At 57.0% G+C, this 16678-nt stretch overlaps 1 protein-coding gene across 1 annotated transcript; it reads right to left on the reverse strand.

Annotated features, from left to right (window-relative positions):
* Positions 1 to 62: 62 nt before the first annotated feature.
* Positions 63 to 15798, reverse strand: GTF3C5 (general transcription factor IIIC subunit 5). The gene is made up of 11 exons (XM_055332113.1): positions 15410 to 15798; positions 12575 to 12794; positions 11082 to 11280; positions 7035 to 7230; positions 5402 to 5506; positions 4211 to 4325; positions 3655 to 3735; positions 3334 to 3431; positions 2378 to 2460; positions 1623 to 1765; positions 63 to 729 (listed from the first exon to the last, which is right to left on the reverse strand). The coding sequence occupies exons 1-11, from the start codon at positions 15572 to 15574 to the stop codon at positions 572 to 574; spliced, it is 1563 nt and encodes a 520-aa protein (XP_055188088.1). The 5' UTR covers positions 15575 to 15798; the 3' UTR covers positions 63 to 571.
* Between the last annotated feature and the right edge of the window lie 880 nt (positions 15799 to 16678).

Raw genomic sequence — 16678 nt, forward strand, 5'->3', positions numbered from 1 at the left:
CTCTTACCCAACCTGCAAGAGGAAACTCCCCTCTGGCTCCAAAACCCTCACAGAGCCACTGAGACTCCTTGAGAAAGTATATTTGATAAGGACAACTGGGCCCCGGATGAATGCGATGCAAACCCAAGGACAGTCTTCGCCCATCTGTGACCACGGACCAGCTTCCTCACTGGTCACCAGCCATCACTGCCATCAGTCATAAGCTCCAAAGCAAGACTGACACCTCCCCTGGTCACATCATCTCCACCTCCAGCTTTTGTTGTTTTCAGCCACAGAGAGGTGCTATGCACCGGCCCAGCCTGCTAGACAATGGGCTGGTTCATGGCTGCCAGTCCTTTGGGGATCTCCCCAAGCACTGGGGGCCCGAGGGCAGCCCCAAGCAGCAGGTGTCACAGGCAGACAGGCAGGAGCAGGGTCAGCTGCACCCAGTGCCAAGACCCCAGCTTTCCTCTGGGGGTGCTCCTAGGGCTGTTCTGGTTACTGTGGGCAGCACTGGGGAGCCACAGCTTGTCCTGGCTCCGTCACCAGTCTTGCATGATCAAGGAGACCCAGCCTTGGGGGCAGGGCTGTGTCACACGTAGTCCAGAATCTCTGTCTCCATCTCATTGTCACTGCCATCAGATGGCTTGAAATCCTCCTCCTCCTCTTCATCGTCCTCGTCGTCTTCCCCGGACTCATATGTCAGCTGCTCTTTCTCTCTGTCGGCCTTGGCCGGGCTGGAGAAGAGAGCTGGGGCCAGGAGACAAGGCCATGTGTGTCCCAGCACAGACTTCCTGCGTGGCCCCCAGATCCCCAGCTACTGCAGGTCTGAGCCCCAGAGAGGTGCCAGACAGCCCAGCCCTGTGACCAGCCATCAGATTGCTGGAGGCCTACCTACAGCTCTGGGTGTCTGGGCTCAAGCCCCAGAGAAGCTGCCTCGGGAAGTACAGAGGCCTGGGGCACCTGGCACTCTACTGTTTAACAAGCACTTCAGGGAGATACTGAAGCCAACAGCTTGGAAAACCACTTCCTTGAGGAGGCTAGGCGGCTTCCTGGGTCCAAGGGACCCCGAGAATGCACAGGACATGCTGGGTAAGTGCTTTTTTCTGGAGGGAGGGTCCAGAGCCTCAAGCAAACTCTCAGATGGGGCCCTGTCCCCTCCTCTCGCCAGCTCTGCGGAGTATGGAGGGGTCTGGGGAAGCCATGAGAGGGGCCCTCTTGCTCACTCCCCCCATCCCCCGCCTCATCAGGCCCACAGCCTAGCAAGGGCTCCCTTTCCTCACAGCCCTCACCACCAGCCAGTTGCCAGGGCTGTCTGGTCCTGGGAGAGGGGCCGGGCAGTGTGGGGGTGACAGGGAGACTGAACATGCTCGCAAGCAGCAGTAAGAGGCAGAGTGGTGCCAGGACACAAAGTGGTGGCTCCCGGCAGAGCCAGCCCAGCTCCAGCCCTGCCCCAGGGCCTGTCTCCTGCCAGAGGGCCCAGGGCCGAGCACCATGACTCCCACCCAGGCAGAGGCAGGCAGCCTGGAGATCTGGCTCCCGGGGGGGATGATTCTTGGGTGCAATTTCTCGGGGAGCAAGTCCTGTAGGGATACTTGCTCTGTCCCCAGAGTGGGGCCTCCCCTCACCCGAGCGGCTCTCACCAGGCCTCTTGGAGCGGATGATCTGCCGAATCATGAGGGACATGGTATCTCGCAGCTCGTCACTGGTCTTGGGAAGGCACCAGCCATCTCGCTCCGTGCAGCGGCTCTCCGCCCCATCATTGCGGTGGATGATCCTCTGCAACCTGGGCACCAGGACACGGAGTTTCTGGGAGGGTTTCCATCCGCGTTCCAGCGGAGGCGGTACAGCGCTCAGAGGATCAGCACTCGGCTGGCCACACAGGGGACCGAGCCCAGCACCGAAGAAAAGCTGTGGACGCCGGACCCTCCTTGCCGGGGTCCTGCCCCAGTGTGGCCCCTGCCCTTGGGCTGCACACAATGTGGGCTGTGGCCACGCACACTTCTCTGCGGGCACCCCGGCTCTCACCTAACTCGAGCCGTGTCTAAGTGCTCCTGCTCTTCCCATCCCAGCACTCCTCGACCCTCCTTTAAACATTACTAAGAGTTGGCTGAGAGGCTGCCGGGGCTCCAGTGGCCGGGAGGCTCAGGACTGTGACCCAGGCCTCCATGCAGGCGAAGGAAGAAGACCATAGGTCTCTGCCCAGCGCAGTGGCTTAGAGGTGTGGCCCGTGCAAACCCTGGAAACTGCTCCTGGGGGCCATCAGACTGATGGAGGGGCGCCCAGCACCCGCCGCCCCAGGTAGGGCGCCCCACTGACACCAATGCAGGGGAAGAACTGCAGGGAAGTCTTTGGTCCCCAGCCCCACCTGGGCACCTCAGGGCCCCTCACTACGTACTCTTCCACGTTCAAGTCACACAACTGGTAGAACATCTGCCGATAGGGCGGCAAGGCCCCCTCCCGGAAGACGTAGACTGAGTCCTGGGGAGAGAACAGGAGGATGGGACAGTGATCTGGAGCTCAGAGCTCTCCCCAGATGGTCTGCACCGGGCAGGCCTGGCTCCCCTCCACCTCACCCCGGGTTCGGGGGGTGTGGACAGGCCAGAGGCCAGGAGCAGGTGTGCAGAGGCTCTGACACGCCCCCCGCCCTGCAGCCACGAGCTTTGTGGCCAGCACATGTTACAGCGTGGGCTCATGCCAGCTCTGCAGTTTGCCCTCATTCCTCACCACCTCCTACCAACAGGTTCTGCTCTGTGGCCCTGCAGGCTGCCCGCTGAGAAGCAGGGCTGTCCATTTTCTAGAGGTAGGGATGGTGAGAGTGAGAGTGCTTAAGGGGAAGGACAGCCACTGAGGCGATGCTGTGGCTGCCCCCATGAGAAGAGAATGCTGACAGCACCGGTCTTTGTGCCCCCGTGCCCCCCTGCATGAGGCAGTGAAGCCAGGGCTGGGGGGCTCAGCTGGCAGCTCCCCGCCCCACCCACGGCAGGGGCCCGGTGGTCTGCCGTGGCTCTACATGCACGCGAGCACACCATCTGGCCCATCTGGGTGGTGGCCACAGCCTCATATAAGGCAGCCACGTACAGCTGCCAGTGTCACATTTCCCTCTGACACTTGCTACCACCTCTTTGCCCAGATGGTCGTCAATGCCCTGAAAACACTCCTAGAGGCTGGGAGTCATGCAACGGTCCTGACGGGCAAAGGTGACTCTCAAAGTCCTGCCCATTGGCCCAGACCCAGGACTCTGGGAGTGTGTATGTGCCCGCCCCTCACAATGGAGGGGCCTCCTCTCCACTGTCCCCCAGACCTCCAACTGGGTGGGCGGCCACCTTTCTCAGGGGCTTAGGGGGTGCCCACCTTGAGCTTGTACTTGTTGGAGTTGGATTTCCGTGAGCTGGCTGTCCCCGATGGGCCCAGGCCCTGCTTCAGGTCCTGCATGGTGACAACCTGGGGGGCTGCAAGGGACAGCAGCAGTACTTTGGAATACGGCAGGATGTTCCCCATCCCCCTCCCCAAGGTGCTGGCCTGTGCACCCTGGAGCGGCCCCTGGGAAGCCCCATCCCATCCTACCCCCCCCCACCTCACCCCACCACACCCCACCATCCCAACACCCGTCTCCCTTGGTGTCTCTATGAGGACAAATCAGCCTCAATCTGCGAGGCAAGCAGAGGCACTCACGCATCTTTTTGACAGTGATGGGAAGGCTGTAGTTGTATGTGCTGCGCTTCGCCTTGACAGGCATGTCACTCGGGGCATAACCTGCAGACAAGGAAATGGGTGCAGAGCCCCATCTGGCAAACAGAACTGCCTTTGCACTGGAGGTGCACCAGGGTTGCTGGGGTTGGCTCCTGAGAGAGGGTCACTGTGCCCCCAGGCGCCAGCAGTCACCATTCCACACCCCCCCCACAGGACTGCGTGCTGCTGCTCCATGTGTGGCAGCTCACTGAGGGCCCGGGGACAGGACACTGACTAGGTGCCTGGCCCCCACCACAGGAACTATAATAATGCAGAATAACAGAGGGGACGGAGGGGATGAGTACCGAGCCAGAGGGCGAAGGGTGGAGCTAGGACACAAGCTGGGAGACTCATTTCTATGCTATTCTGCATACATCTCACCAGGGGAGAAAGACTTCTACCGTTACCAAGATACATTTTTATTACGAAGGCAATGCCAGCAAAAGAAAGATATTGAGAGAGAGAAATTCAGAAAGCCAAGATCTTAGTAATTTTTTACCATATTTCATTCCACAACGGATTCGGAAATCAAGGACTTGATAAATCTTGGCGCCTGGGTTTTTTCGGGGATCGTACCCGTATCGGATCCACAGGCTCCTCCAGGGACCTGTGATCTGGAGACGAAAGGTGGGCATGTGAAGTGGGGCCAAGGTCCATCCCTGGCTTCCTCAGAGATGCATATTGGGCGGGGGTGGTGGTGATGGTGGCAGCCAAACACCCCAAGAGATGGCAACACAGCTCTGGAACCCCACCTCAGCTCTGCCGTAGGGCAGGTCACTTGGCCTTTCTGAGCCTTGGTCTTCTTGCTGGGGGTGAGAGAAACCCCCTTTCCTATCACTTCTGTGAGGACTACATGAGATGATGCCCCGGGAGCCTTTAGCACAGGAAGTGCCCGGTGTTACTGCCATCCCAATGGGGGGACACACTGTCCCAACCAGTCCTCCTGAAGTGCTTCTATCTAGAAAGCCAAGGCTGAAAGACAGACAGCGGCTCTCTGAAGGCTAGGGTCGGAGCACAGGAAGGATGAGCTTCCCTTGTGCCCCACCTGTCATCACGGTCATGGTCATATCTCAGGCTTGCCTCCCCAGGGCACCATGTGGGGATCTTTGGCAGGTAGGATGCCTTCCTCCAGCACCTTTGGGAACCTCAGTAATGACGCCTCATCTCCAGGTCGTCCTGGACTGGGCCCAAGGTGGATCCGCCCCTCCCACCCTCACACCCACTCAGCCCAAGTAGAATGAGCCTAGCCAGGTGGCCCCGTGGTTGGGCCTGCGCTCTGCAGCCAAACAGGCTGGGGTCCCAAATGGCTCTGTCCATGCTGGCTAGAGGACCCTGGCACAGAGTCTCTATGTGCCTCTCTGAGCCTTGGCTCTGCTTGAGGTAAGAAGGGAATCCTGCTTGTCACCCCTCGGGGAGGGAAACAGGATACAACAGGTCCACAGCACTTAACCCAGTGCTTGGTCCTTAGAACGTTCTCAATAAAGGATCATTTAAAAATGTATAATCTCGTTACTTAAGAGTTATGTGATTACTCTCTACGCCTAAAGTCATCCCAATATGGCTAGTGTTATGGAGGAGGCTGTGGAGGGCCAGGGACAGGCCTATGCTCCTGCCATAGCTCAGAGAGATCACATTAGCCATCAGGGCAGCCCTGGTGGGTGCCAAGGTGAGAGGCTGGGCAGGCACTCACCATGTAATAGGCCACGAAGGGCAGCAAGACCTTCAGCTTGTCAGGATGGACGCTGATGTTGGCCTTGACGGCGTTTCGTGACCAGATGGGCCGGATTTCAAACAGCTGTGGGGGGGGGAGGGGGTTGTCAAGGCAGAGACTGAGACGAGCACCAGCTGTTTCCTGCCCATCTGGCCCCCAGCAGACCTTTGGGGAGAGGAACTGGTGGAGATCAGCGGCTGACCCGGCAAGGAGTGGCCTCTGGGAAATGCTGTGCCCAATCACTTTCCCTACCCTCAGAAGGGGAATGCACGCCTGGCATGGATCAGCTGCTCGGCCTGGGCGTCCTGAGATGACCACAAAGGACATGGTCTCTGTCCTCACGAAACTCACAGGACAGTGGGGAGGCAGACAACCAAAGGAGCCACAGCAGGGCCAAGAGGGGGACGTGCCAGAGTTCTGGGACCTTGAGCCCCAAACTCAAGGGTGGAACCTCAACTGGGATGTCATGAAGGATGAAGAGGATGGCCTGGCCCAAGGGAGGCGTGCAGAAGGCCAGGGTGGCTGGAGGGCAGGAAGGGCTCCAGCCAGGCAGAAGACTGGGCTGGATCCAGAGGACAAGTAGGGTCCCCTACGTCTCCCCTCCAGTGTCCAACTGCTGGAAACCAGTAAGGTGTCCACACGTCTTTTAAGAAATATGCCCCCATACCACAAAGGAAGAGTCAATTTCACAAGGGCAGAGGAGAGCTTCAGTCAGCTGCAGTGTGGCCTCACTGAGAACCTGCCATCGATGCCTGTGGAGGCATTAGTAACAGGCAACTGCAGGCTCCTCCCAGGACCTGCCAGCTGGGGGGCAGTGTAAGGCCACTCCTGTCCACTCCAGCACTAGCAGGGACGAAGCATCAGGTGGCATACAGTATGTGCTCCATCTGGTTTCTTACCACCAGTGATAGAGAAAAGAAGGTTTCCTGAACCCCAAAGCTCCACTGTGAAGTCACGAGCAGACAATGCACCGACTGCTTACCACCCCCTTTCAAGAATTCTAAGAAGTATTTTCAACCCTGGGAATGTAGGGCTTATATTGACGTGGCTTTGAGATGTGACATCTGGAGAGGAGACGTTCCCATATGCTGATGAACCAGTTTTTTTGTGTGTTTTTTTTTTTGTTATTTTTTTTTAATCTAGTCACACAGAGAGAGAGAGAGAGAGAGAGAGAGAGAGGCAGAGACACAGGCAGAGGGAGAAGCAGGCTCCATGCACCGGGAGCCCGACGTGGGATTCGATCCCGGGTCTCCAGGATCGCGCCCTGGGCCAAAGGTAGGCGCCAAACCGCTGCACCACCCAGGGATCCCTGATGAACCAGTTTTAAAGTCAGTACAGGGATCCCTGGGTGGCGCAGCGGTTTGGTGCCTGCCTTTGGCCCAGGGCGCGATCCTGGAGACCCGGGATCGAATCCCACGTCGGGCTCCCGGTGCATGGAGCCTGCTTCTCCCTCTGCCTGTGTCTCTGCCTCTCTCTCTCTCTCTCTGTGACTATCATAAATAAATAAAAATTAAAAAAAAAATAAAGTCAGTACAGCCAACAGCAAAAGGAGGGAAGGGACCCAGGTGGGCAAACGGGAGGTGGTCAGTGAGGAGGCGGGCCCCAAGCTCACCTTTCTCAAATCCTCCTCCACCTTCTGGTCAATGGGGTTGGTGGAAATCCTCCTCCATGTCTGGACAGCAGCCTCCAGCGGCTGCGTGGGCACCTCGTCCTCCTCAAAGTTGACAAAGATGGCATTGTGGGGGCGCCGGGCCCTGCTCAGGCCAATCAGGTTCTCTCCCGAGACGGGGGGGTTGTTGTAGCCTTCCCTGAGACAGAGAGAGCTGGTGTGGGCTGCAGCACTTGGAAGACCCCAGGCCGGACCAGGCAGGGAGCCCACCACGTGATGATGCCAGCAGCACACATGTAGGGGCCCCTCCCTGGAACCTGGGTCAGGGGTTGGGGAAGACTCTCAGCACCTGTGTTCTCAGGCTGATGGCCAGGCAGGAGCAGGGACAGCGACTGCCGAGGACAGCTCAGGGAGGCCAAAAGGGGTGAGGCTGCTGGTCTGAGAAGTGTATGCACAGCGCCATATAGCCTGTGGAAACTGGAAACTGTGCAAGTGCCCACCAGGCAGGAATGGTGAGCTCAGGATGGTGTGGTCACACAGGACCCACTTCATCAGCTGGCAGGCAATACCTATGTTTGCTGACTTTTACGACTCACTCACTAAACCTTCAAAACAATCCTATAAGAAGGGAATCAATTTCCTATGAAGTAACCAACAGCAGCTAGATACCTACCTTGAGTCAGAGCTCGTGAGGACAGAGCTGGGACTCCAGGGCCCTGAGAACCCCATCCTACCACCTCTGACAGAGCATGTCTGACCCAGAAACATCTCGACAACAGCTAGGTGAAGGAATGAGGGACATTACTGAGCAGTACAGAGGGCAAAGTGAGGGTTAAGCACCAGCTATGCACAGGCCCCTCTCTTTTGGCACCAGGCTGAGATGCTAAGGTGGCTACCTTATTCCTGTGGGATGGTAGAGGAGCTGGGGGTGCTCAGGTCATGATCCTGGGGTCCTAAGATCAAGCCCTACATCAGGCTCCCTGCTCAGCGGGGAATCTGCTTCTCCCTCTCCCTTGGCCCCTCCCTCCCCCACTTGTGCATGCCCTTTTTCTCTCTCTCTCTAATCAATAAATTAAAAAAATATATATATTTTTTAAAAGGTGGGATGTCAGGGATGCCTGGGTGGCTCAGCGGTTGAGTGTCTGCCTTCAGCTCAGGATGTGATCCTGGAGTTTTGGGATCGAGTCCGGCATCAGCCTCCTGCATGAGCCTGCTTCTCTGCCTGTGTCTCTGCCTCTGAGTCACTCATGAATAAATAAATAAAATCTTTAAAAAAAAAAAAGGTGGGATGTCAGAAATGTCAAGCCCATACTAAAACAGAGAGAAGAGTCTCAAGAAGCCTCACAACCCATCGTGAGCTTTAATGATTATCACCACACAGCCAATTTCATTTCATCCATACCCTACTCCAAACCTACAAAATTATTTTGAAATATATTGTTTCACTTATTTTTTTTTAATTTTTTAATTTATTTATGATAGTCACAGAGAGAGAGAGAGAGGCAGAGACACAGGCAGAGGGAGAAGCAGGCTCCATGCACCGGAAGCCCGATGTGGGATTCGATCCCAGGTCGCCAGGATCGCGCCCTGGGCCAAAGGCAGGCGCCAAACCGCTGCGCCACCCAGGGATCTCTGTTTATTTTTAATTAAGACTTCTAAAAAGACTTATTTATTTATTTTGGGGGGGGTGATGGCAGAGAGAGAGGGAGACAGAGTCTTAAGCAGACTCTACCCTGAGCAAGGAGCCTGACCTGGGGCTTGATCTCATGACGCTAAGATCATGATTCTAGCCAAAATCAAGAGTTGGACGCTTAACCAAATGAGCCACCCAGCCCCCCAGGTGATTATTACCTTTTAAAATTGTTTCATTTCTACCTTAATTTTCAACATGAGTATAAACCACCTGCATACTTATAAAAGACAAAGTGATTTTTTACTTTGGGAAATAAAATGACTAAGAAGGGAGCGAGTCTGTGCCTTTTTTATACAGTGACTCCATTAGAAACCACCCTGAACAGGTGTACTACTGCCCTGTCTTCAAAGACATCCCCCAAGACCCTGGACACCCCCAAGAGGGAAGGCCTCAGTGACTGACTCCAGCCCAGGTAGTCCACTGGGGCCAGTGACCATGGGGAAATGGCTCCTTGGCTGCCTCGCCAGCTGCCCTACTAACTCCCTCAAGGAGGAAGGACCCCCTTCAGGCCAGGCTCCCAGGCCATCCTCTGCCCAGTCCTGTAGGAGGCTCAACCGCGGGTCGTGGAGCCCGGCATCAGCAGAGAAGAGACGAGGTCCAGCAAGGCTGCAGCCTGGCCTCCCCGCCAGCCCTGGTAGATCCAGGAAGGCCAGCAGAGCTGAAAAATCAATAGTGGCCCTGGGAGAAAAGGCAGGTTGTTTCCATTTGCTAGAAAATCAATAAGCCACATGGGGAGGGGAACAGGGTGTGTGGTCCAAGGGTAGGTGGCCTTCCTCCCTTGTCCCCCTCCCAGAGGCTTGGGAGCAGTTGCCTCCCAGCCCCATGGGACAGTGGGGGAGATTCAGCTGCTCCAGCCCCTGCCAGGACCCAGAGTGCGGAGGGTCTGGTTTCCTCTGCATATTTTCGTGTCTGTTTTCTGGCCATGAGGGCAAATGCTTCGTGTCTATTTCTGGCCATGAGGGAAATAATCAAAGCATTTCAGAAATATGTAAATTGTCTGTCCTCCACCAACCTGAGACTCCTGTGCCAAGTACCACACATGCAGAAAACCCTGCCACCCCGCATGGAGGGCTTCGGCTGGGGGAGACCTGACCTGCTCTGTTCCTATAGTCTGTCACGTTCTGCCCCTCAAACCACCACTAGCTCCTGTGGTCAGGAAGGGTCAGGTGCTGTCCCTGGCCCTGGCAAGAGCACACAGGCTTGTGGGAGAACCTGAGTCCTTCCCCGTGGGAGGCACGCAGACCGCTTTCTCGAGGACGCACTGGGAAGCGGGGGGGCCGAGGCAGGTGTGGCAAGTGGCAGGCAGATGTCCATCACTGAAGCTTGTACCACAGCTGGGCCTCCACGGAGCCACTCTCCTACTTCGGGCTGTGTTTGGGAACCTCCGTGTTTTTTAAAGGGGACAATACACCTTCTCCATAGAATCAAATCTAAGCCCTTCACCTCAGTCTGAGACCCTTAGCCCTACCACTCTCCTGGACCCTCCTCAGCTGGTGCCAGTCCCCTGATCTAGAACGTTCTCCCCGGATCTTTACCTGCCCAGCTCTGTCATCATTCAGGTCTGTTTCAAACGGAGACCTCACCCCATTCACTGCCCCTTATGACCCGCACCCCTTTTGTCTCCTCTAAGACACACACCTGACCACAGGCCCATCGCTCATTCACGGTTCACTCTTGCGCCATCCAGCACCCCACCCAGCCTAGTGTGGTCCAGGTCTGTTCTCTGCTGATGCCGGGCTCCATGACCCGTGGTCAGCACTTGCTGATGAAAACATTTAGTGAGGAAAAAGAACATTCTCATCCTCTCGCCCCTCCACAGATAACTGCTCTGGGCCCTATCTTCCAGATTTTTCTAGGTTTCTATTGTCATGCCACAATTTATTTTCATACCACAAAAGGTGCTGCCTTTTTCATAGAGCAGGGTACCCTGGGCAAGTGCCACATTGGTCCACGAGCCCGCTCTCTCAGACACTACATGGTGTTCCTCAGCAGAGAGGGGCTGTAAATTCATCAGCCACATCCCTATTAATGGACTGATGACTTCATTCTATCAATGAACACTCACTGCTCTAAGTATTTCAAGGTACATGCTTTTGGGCATAGGTCTCTCAAGTCTTAAGGTGACATCCTGTTACCCTCTCTGTGGCCTGGGACCTCTGAGCAAGATCTCTGGGTTGGGGCACAGGTATCAGTTATGCCACCTCCAGAGATGTTGGAGCCACAGGCCTGCAAAGCCAGCAGTGCTGAGGGCCTGATTCGGGAGTGGCAGAGCTGAGCCCTGGACCCAGGAACTCTAACCACAGAGCCCTTGCTCTGAGTCTTGATGCTGCAGCAGCAGGGGGACTGGAGGGGCTTACCGGTGCTGTGTCTCTGGTCGATAGAAATAGTCCACTGGGGTATCCAGCCGGGAGAAGATGGGTGGGGGGATGTAGAGCGGCAGCTCTTGGTGGAAGAAACTCTCCTTCTCAGGCTTGAGCATGAGCACTCTGTCATACATCGACATGTGCCTGCCATTGGCATCTGTGTGCACAGCCAAGTACTGGAAGTCGGACATCCCTGGAAAGAGAGGCAGCCAGATGGTGGACACCCTATTACACCTTCCCAGGAAACAGCAGCTGCTGCATATCAACACCCACATGTTCTCGGGGTGCCAAAGACAGCTGGGCAGTGGGCACTTCTGGGCAATGGGGGTGGGAGCCGAAACGGCACCTTCGAAATACTTCCATGCACTTGACTCCATGTGCTTGGGCATCTCCTAGAGGGGCGGGGGGCAGTGCAGTGTGCAAAAGTCTGGTCTAGGTTGGTGCTTCTTGAAATATAGAGCATACACGATTTACCTGGGACCTAGCTAAAGACTCTGGGATGCTGTGCCTCAGACAAACTCCCAGGTTTGGGGGGTGCTGCTGGTGCACTGAGCAGTGGGGTGCCGGCTCAAGCAGACAGATGGAAAATGCATCACTGGGAGACCTCCCCCCAGGAGGAGGGGCAGCCCTCTCTCTGTTGTGGGGAGGGGGATACCATGTTCCACCAGAATGACTGACATTCAACATGCACAGTGCAGGGTCCCTAGTCCTGGTTTCATTTCTTTCCACTTTCCAGCCCCTCTTCCTTGCCCATCTGTGTTCTCTGCAGGTTCTCTCTCAGAACAGCAGCGGGCACTGTGCATCCCTAAGGCTCGCTAGTAACCTGCCAAGTGCCTCCTGTGTGCATGAGCCGGTCCCTTAACACCATCCCCCTGACCCCCACCCTTCACAAGGGCTTAAGAAACCCAGGGCCCCACACTACAGACAAGTGCCCAAGGCTGAAGGAAGCCGAGCCCCTGCCCCTGCCCTTTCGTTCCTTCTTACTGCCTGCCCCACTCAACCCCTTACGGCCTCCTCACTGGGGTTCCCTACGGGTAGCAAACTGACTAGGGACCTCAGGGAAGACAACAGTTGGCTAAGACTTCAAAGAAACAGGAGGTCCCAAGAGGCTGAGTGATCTGGGAAGGCTGCAGAGGAAAAGCAGGACCAGTACCAGCCAAGACTTAGTGGAGGTTCCAAAACGCTGAGGGTCAAAAACCAGAGGCCTGCTAAGCAGTTGTATTTGGCCCCCACATAATGGACTCAGAGACTTAGGGATTCCTTAGGGATGTGGAAGATAAGGCAGCAGTGAGCCCACAGTCCGCTGAGAACTGCTGCACGGAGGGAGGAACGTGTGCCTCTTGGGCCTGCGCTGCCCCACTCTGCTCCTCCCCTGCCCCTCACTCCTGGGCACAGACTGGCCCCCTTCCCTGTGGATGACCCACAGAGCACCTGCAGGAATGTGGACGCAGGCCCTGACATAATCCAATGCAGAAAGTTGCAGTTACCTTGAAACTTGTAAACGGTGGAGATGATGCCAAGAATCTCGATGTCAAATGTGACCTCTGGCTGGGCCTCAAGCCCCAACACCTCCCTTTGCCGCTTGGTCTTCCTCCTGATCCGGAACAGCAGGCTGCTGGTACTGAAGCGGTTGGCACACACAGGGTGGCAGTAAGGGTCCTTGGGCCGGAAGTAGAGCTCCAGCCTCTTGGTGGGGTCTGCATAGATCTGTGGCATGGCCAACGAAGACAGTGAAGCAGTGACCAGTTAAGCAGCTGGTAGGGGGCTGCTCCCCTCTCAGCAAAAGCCTAATGGTGACCTGGCTGCTAAGGGAAGGGCCAGGAGGCTTATGGTTCATTCTGAGCTTTTAATTCTCAAGAGACCCATTTTTTTTGAACCTGAGTATCTTAGTGTTTACCTAGCAGAGAAAATAAGGATAGTCTCTACCTTCTAATAGGCTGGAGACACTAACTGCCAACTAAGTAAAGCCTCCCCCCACCTCCCGCCTCCTCCCTGTGCCTGTTCAGTGCCAGGAATCATGAGCCTCCTCTGGCAACAATCCATGGCGGTCTTTTCAACCCCGGGTTTACCATGGAGGGGACTGAGGCCGGCAGGGGTGGGTGGCTTGTCTTGACTTCCTACTCTAGGAACTACCTGCCCCAAAGGGTCTTGCTATTCAGTCTCACAGGCAAATGTTTCCAGGTCCAAAGGAAATTAATTAGTAGCAAGCACTAAGACTCCGACAGGATGTCACTTATCCTTTCCAAAACTTGGTTCCTTCTCCTTAAAATGGAGATACGACTAGTACCTACTCACAGGATTGTTACAATGATTAAACGAATCACTGAATTGTTGGATATGTAACACACTTAGTCTGGAGTCTAACTCGCGATGAACATGCTACATGGGTCACCCACCCACGAGTGCTTGCCCTGAACAGGCCAGGAGGGACCCTGTAAGTGTCGGCTGTGCGTGTATGAAAGCTTCAACCTTGCTCACTGGGCCAAGAGCATCTGCCTTCTAGCTTGCTGGCTCCCAACACTAAGGACACAGCCTGGCCTTTAGTAGGTGCTCAGAAAACATGGAGGGAAAGGAAGTTAAAAGAAGCCTCAACCTTCAGGATTCCCTTCTCATGAAACACATTATCTATGAGACCATGAGGCTGGGAATAATCCCAGATGCAGGCCTGGCAGAGGAAGTGCACAAGCAGCATGAACAGAATGAATCAATGACCAGTCTCTTCCAAAGGGCTCACATTGTAGCCGGATACAAATACCCCTGGGGTCAGTGAGAGCAAGGGTCCTGTCAATGCCACGGTAAAATGAGTAAGTCAGGGTAAAAGAACCAAACGTGACTGACTGGGCCTCTGTGGCTTCCTGTGTTCAATGACAGGTTTTCAATATTCATTAAGGATGAGAAAGCAGCAGGTAAAAGAGTTCAGATTTCAAAGGGGAGACATGCGTGAGTTCAAATCCCTACTGTACTGTCTGACCCAACTTTGCCTACCTGAGTCTTCATCTGAAAAATAGGAATAATGGTACCTAACTCATTAGACTGTCGTGAGGATTCAGTCGTGCACCTGACAAATATTTTTGGAAGAAGGTACTATCGTGGATGTTAGGACTACAGAAGCGAATGAGACAAGGTCCTGCTCTCAAGGAGTTTACAGTCTCAGAGCCAAACGGCCAAGATACGATAAACATGTTAAAACATAATTTCAGGCTGGAAGTAACAGGTCAGGGTGTCTGGATGGCTCAGCTGGTTAAGCACCTGCCTTCAGCTCAGGTCATGATCCCAGGGTCCTGGGATGAGCACTGCCTCAGGCTCCCTGTTCGGCTGGGAGTCTGCTTCTCCTTCTCTCTTGGCCCCTCCACCCCCATCCCCACTTGTGCCTAGGCATGCTGCTCTAATAAACGAAATCTTTACAAGAGAGGGGTGGGGGGAGGGTGGGATTAACAGGTCCAGGAGCCAGATGCGAACTACTAGAAGCCACTTCAATTACAGCAGTCAGAGAAGGACTCTCTACAGAAGAGACATTTCAAGCTCTGGCGCATGAAAATCACTTCCCCCCCAGCCTTGCACGAGGTAAGAATTCATCCCAGCTCCCCCATTTTTCCAGAGACCTTGAACAAACTGCCTCAGTTACCTGGGTAAAATGCAGACACCGTCACTTGCTACCCAGCAGGGTTCTAATGAGGATGATACATAAGTAAAGCACCTGGAATTGCAACTGTTACGGAAGACGTCATTGGTCATCACCACCTTTATTTTTTTAAGATTTTATTTATTTGACAGAGAGAGAGAGAGAGAGAGCAGAAGCAGGGAGAGGGGCAGAGGGAGAGGGAGAAGCAGACTCCCCGCTGAGCAGAGAGCCCGACGTGGGACTCGATTCGAGACTCGATTCCGGGACCCTGAGGTCACGACCCCAGCGGAAGGCAGACGGCGCTCCCCGTTACCACCTTTAACCCTAACAACGCAGCACCTGGTCCCCTCTCCATTGGTCAGCACCTCCCGCGCCTGGGTCTACTCTGTGAAGGAGGGAGGGGCAGCCCAGCAGGTCGCGGGCCTGCAGCCGAGCTGCACTCCCCGGATCCCGGAGAAGAGGATGGAAAGGACGCCCCGCCCCAGGTCTCCACTACAGCCCATTCCCGGCGTTCGCCCGGCAGGCGGTCCTCCCCGGCGAGGGGAGGTAGGTGCCCGCCCACTGGCGCCCCAGCGACCGCCCCCAGCTCCGTTGCCAAGGAAACTGCACTTCCCCCGGGTGGTCCCCCCGCCCCCCGCCCCCCCCCCCCCGGCCGAGGTCTCGAGACGCCGTCTGCCCCGCGGTCCCGGCCGCTCCTCACCCGGGAGACGCCCTCCTCGCCGCCCAGAGTCCGCAGCATCTTGGGCACGTCGCGCACCACGCCGGGGTACTCCACGCACACCATGCGCTGCTCGCGCCGCAGGTCCACCGGCACCGCGACCCCCGGCCCCGCGTCGGCGGCCGCCGCAGCCACCGTCGCCGCCATCCCTGCCCCTGTGGCCCGGCCCGCCGCGGCCCGGCCCTGCGCGTGCTCCGAGGGGCCTCGCCGCAATGGTTCCGCGAGAGAATCGTTCCGGGCGTCCCGGCTGCCCGCGTGTCTCTGTATCCCTGGGCTCCTCGAGACTCGAGGCCCCTGGAAGCGCAGACCCGCGGGCAGGCCCCCAGGCTGCGGGGTGAAGGGCCACCTGGGCCTCAATTTTGGATTTAAAAAGAATGAAGATAGCCCGAGGGGCGGGGCAAGGGCCTGTCGCTCCTAGCAACCCGCGGACCAGCTCAGCTCAGACACGTCAGCCAATGAGGAAGCAGAACTGGGAAGAGACCCGCCCCCCGGGGCTCCTTCCAATGACGGCTCGGGGGCGGGCCCGAGACACACTTCCGGCATGGGGCCGTCCCGGCGCTGAGCGGGTTTCCGGCGGGTCTGCGGAGGGCTCCGGCGGCCTTGCACCCGCGGCTCCGGGAAGGGCTCCCCCGCTGCTCCCCGCGCGGAGGCCGAGTGGAGTCGAGTCTGGAGACGCAGGCGTGAGGAGACTGCGCTTCGAAGGCTCGCCGCCCCTGCACGCACGCAGCGCCCCGGCGCTCCCCGGGCCTCGGAAAGCGGCGGGCCGTTATTAAGCGCCTGCTGTGTGCTGGGCACAACCGGGCCCTTAACCGGACGGAGCTGTGGGGAGCAAAGTGGGGGCGTGAGGGGGCGTGAGGGGCCGGAGGGGTCACAGGCCGGACGGAGCCGAGATCCGAGCCTGCCCAACGGGCGGGCTCCCCTCGGGCGCGGGGCTGAGCCCTGGAAGGGTCTCGTACCTGGAGCGGCTGAGCTCAGCTGTGCGGGGGGAGGACGGGCTGCTGCGTGAGGAATGGGGGGGGAGCTGGAGGGCGGGGGGTCAGGGGCCCCCGGGGGACTGGGGGGGCGGGGGGCGGGGGGGAACCTGGGGGCCCAGGGTGCTGAGGGCCCAGGTGGCTGGAGGTTGGGGGGTAAGGGGCCAGGGGGCTGGAGGCCAGGGGTCGGGGGTGCTGGTGGGGAGCAGGCTCAGATGCAGACCCCACCCCCCCTTGAGGCTTTGTCAGCGGGTAAGTGCCCATGAGGCTGGATTTTATC

The sequence above is a fragment of the Nyctereutes procyonoides genome, unplaced genomic scaffold (assembly GCF_905146905.1).
Source record: "Nyctereutes procyonoides isolate TBG_1078 unplaced genomic scaffold, NYPRO_anot_genome, whole genome shotgun sequence".
In the NCBI taxonomy this organism is placed as follows: Eukaryota; Metazoa; Chordata; class Mammalia; order Carnivora; family Canidae; genus Nyctereutes; species Nyctereutes procyonoides.